The 3,012-nt window shown below is 38.7% G+C and overlaps 1 protein-coding gene across 1 annotated transcript in view; it reads left to right on the top strand.

The window, feature by feature from the left end:
• LOC118323960 (histone-lysine N-methyltransferase SUV39H1-like) overlaps positions 1 to 2,926 on the top strand; it is a 6,299-nt gene extending 3,373 nt beyond the window's left edge. The window contains exons 4-6 of the mRNA XM_035656046.1: positions 927 to 1,073; positions 1,284 to 1,413; positions 2,122 to 2,926. Of these exons, the coding sequence (XP_035511939.1) occupies positions 927 to 1,073; positions 1,284 to 1,413; positions 2,122 to 2,255 (411 nt within the window). The 3' untranslated portion in view covers positions 2,256 to 2,926. The remainder of the gene's footprint in view (positions 1 to 926; positions 1,074 to 1,283; positions 1,414 to 2,121) is intronic.
• The last annotated feature ends 86 nt before the right edge of the window (positions 2,927 to 3,012 follow it).

Raw genomic sequence — 3,012 nt, 5'->3', positions numbered from 1 at the left:
CATCGGGAGCAATTTGGGGTTCAGTTATCTTGCTCAAGGATACTTCGACACGTGGCAGGAGGAGCCGGGGATCGAACGAACAACCTTCCGTTTGGGGGACGACCTGCTCTGCCTCTGAGCCACAGCCGCCCCACTTTAACACTACTGTACAACCGCAAGTGTTCCGAGATCCAACATTTTCAACGTGATACGTCTTCTCTTTAGCTGATCGCTTCATGTCTGTTTCAGGAGTTGTGTTCTGCCACTTAAACTGCTTAATATCATATCAGAATCGGGAAACAATAGGAACAGATTATATTAATGGCAGTGATTCATTTTAGGACCACCATTATTTCTCTGTGGGGTTGGTATTAGTACTTTTTACTAGTAATGGACCTGAACACACCCATAACCTATTAACCTAACTATACCTGTGTGTTACCGGCTGATAGGGATGTAACGATGCATTCAAATCCTGATTATATTAAATTTACAATACTGGGTTTCAACATTGGTTTACCCGGCAGAGTAAAAGAGAAGAAGCAGCTCTCAGCAATGTCAACTACAACTGGTTGATAATGTATATGTTCAATTATTTAACAGGTTAAAGAATATTTAATATTCTTGAATGAAGTTATTTAAGATAATGATCAATTAAAAATTGGTGCACAATTTCAATAAATTTTTTTTCAGCAATATATACAATCAACATACAAAGGGTCTATTTTAATTCCAGGTCAAAAATTCAATAGATCGGCCGCCGGATTGGTTCTCTTATCTCCTCAGTATCAGTCTCAAAACTCCCTTATTAGTCGTGCTCTAACTTCTAGTAAATATCGGATGTCGGTATTTTAGTTTTTAAATTAATTATTATTTTTGTGTAGTATCCAAAATTGAACAAATACATTGAAATGTTTGTTCCAGTAATGTCCTGTGTTATCCTGCAGATAATCACAACAGATGAAGCAGAGAGGAGGGGTCACGTGTACGACCGCCAGGGCTCCACATACCTGTTTGACCTGGACTATGTGGAGGACGTGTATACAGTGGATGCAGCTCACCAAGGCAACATCTCCCACTTTGTCAACCACAGTGTGAGTGTCTTCAGACTGTGTACAGAATATACTGCTGAAAGGTCACTCTGTCAGCTGGCCCACACACTGAATTTGTATCTATGTAGCGGTGTGCCTTGTTCTTAAAGCTTTTTTTTAGCTGTCAATTCACACAGTTTCACAGTTAAACTAAATGTGAATAAACATAAAAAATAAGTCCTGTCAATGTCCCCCCTTTTTTTTTTTTTGCAGTGTAACCCCAACCTGCAGGTATTTAATGTTTTCATCAACAACATTGATGAGAGGCTCCCAAGAATTGCTTTATTTTCAACACGGGCTATCCGGGCAGGAGAGGAGCTCACCTTTGACTACAAGATGCAAAGTAAGTGTCATTGATTCAGCAGATTTGAAGTTAACTTGAAGAGACATTTTGAGGGATCAAGTTCTGAGACTAGTCCTGTGTAATATAATATAATATAGTATATCATATAGTTAAATGTAGGGATTTAACACTCAGCATTCTATACAATAACAATAAAAAAATTTCACTAAATTTTTACACACAGGCCCAAAATACGATTATGCACACAGGAATTATAGACGTGCAAATGTGGAGAGATGGTGGAGTGATGGGCTGCCAAGTAGCAGTGCCCTGGGAACAGTTAGGGGATCAATGCCTTGCTCAAGGTGGAACCTCAGTAGCTACCAGTCCACACTCCATACAGTGGCTCATGCTGGACTTGAAATGGCAACCCTCCGGTTAACATGTCAAGCCCCTAAAGACTGAGATACTACTGCCCAGAAATAAGTTAATTTATCAGACAAAAATCTACAAAATATATTTAATTTCTGTGGTAGGGTATAAACTGCAAAACAATGCTTATTGGCTTTTCTTTGTAAAAATGAAACTGATGCTTTCCTCACAGACAAAATATATCTGAAAAATGTATAACGTCTTGTACACCGACCATCCTGTTACTAGCAGTCTATAAGGTGAGGATACGTTTGTGAAGGGGTCAAGCAAAGTTATGTTGCATTTTAATGGTTGATAAGAGTCCTTTCTAACCCAACTCCTGTTTATTATTTCCAGTTGATCCAGTGGACACAGAAAGCACCAAAATGGACTCAAGTTTCAGTCTAGCGGGGCTCCCCAGCTCTCCAAAGAAGAGGATTCGAGTGGAGTGTCGATGTGGATCAGACTCATGTCGAAAGTACTTGTTCTGACAAGGGATACTGCTGGGAATTCAACACCCTCATCTGTGTAAAGATGTGGAAAACTGTACAGATTTGTATATGAATTTTTATTTTTTTTATGAAAGCTAAAATTCTCCATGTGTTCTTTTTTTTTTATATGTGAACATGACAAACTCTCCCAAGATGAGAATCACAATTCAGAGTTTCAAATCTGATTAACTTCAACAGAATGTAGAGCTTCTTGACTTCCAGTGAATCATGGATTCTTTGAGTACTTAATTTCAGTGATTTTAAATTATCTTTCTCTGTCCACTTTAAATGGCAAGATAGTTAAAATAGATGAGTGAGCATGTATATTAGTCCATACAGAGTGCAACACAAGACAACAGCCATTTACTTAGTAAAATATTTTCTGTGGCTGCGTCTTCTGTGCTCTAAAAACATAGTCCGCAAGAACATGACACAGCTACATGCCCAAGCCTTTTCATCACTGTAAAATGATAAAGCTGGTTTATTACAGCTTGAGTTTTAGTTTTTCTCATCACATTTGCCAGTGACAGTATTGTAGCCACCAAGTAGCTGAGATCTCGGAACATCACTAAAAAGAAGTCTGATGGGCCAAGTAAGACAAACTGGTTGGGACCTTCATGTTGGCCAGCTTTCAAAATAAAATTCAGACAACTAATGCATACAAAATATAACAATACAATATGTACATATACACCAATCAGCCATAACATAATGACCACTGACAGGTAGCAGGGACAGGGTCATGGGGGGCCAAGGC

The sequence above is a fragment of the Morone saxatilis genome, unplaced genomic scaffold, assembly GCF_004916995.1.
Source record: "Morone saxatilis isolate NCDOM2014 unplaced genomic scaffold, NCSU_SB_2.0 Contig15, whole genome shotgun sequence".
Lineage (NCBI taxonomy): Eukaryota > Metazoa > Chordata > Actinopteri > Moronidae > Morone > Morone saxatilis.
Note: the sequence above shows the minus strand (reverse complement) of the source record. Positions and strands in the feature narration are given on the sequence as shown.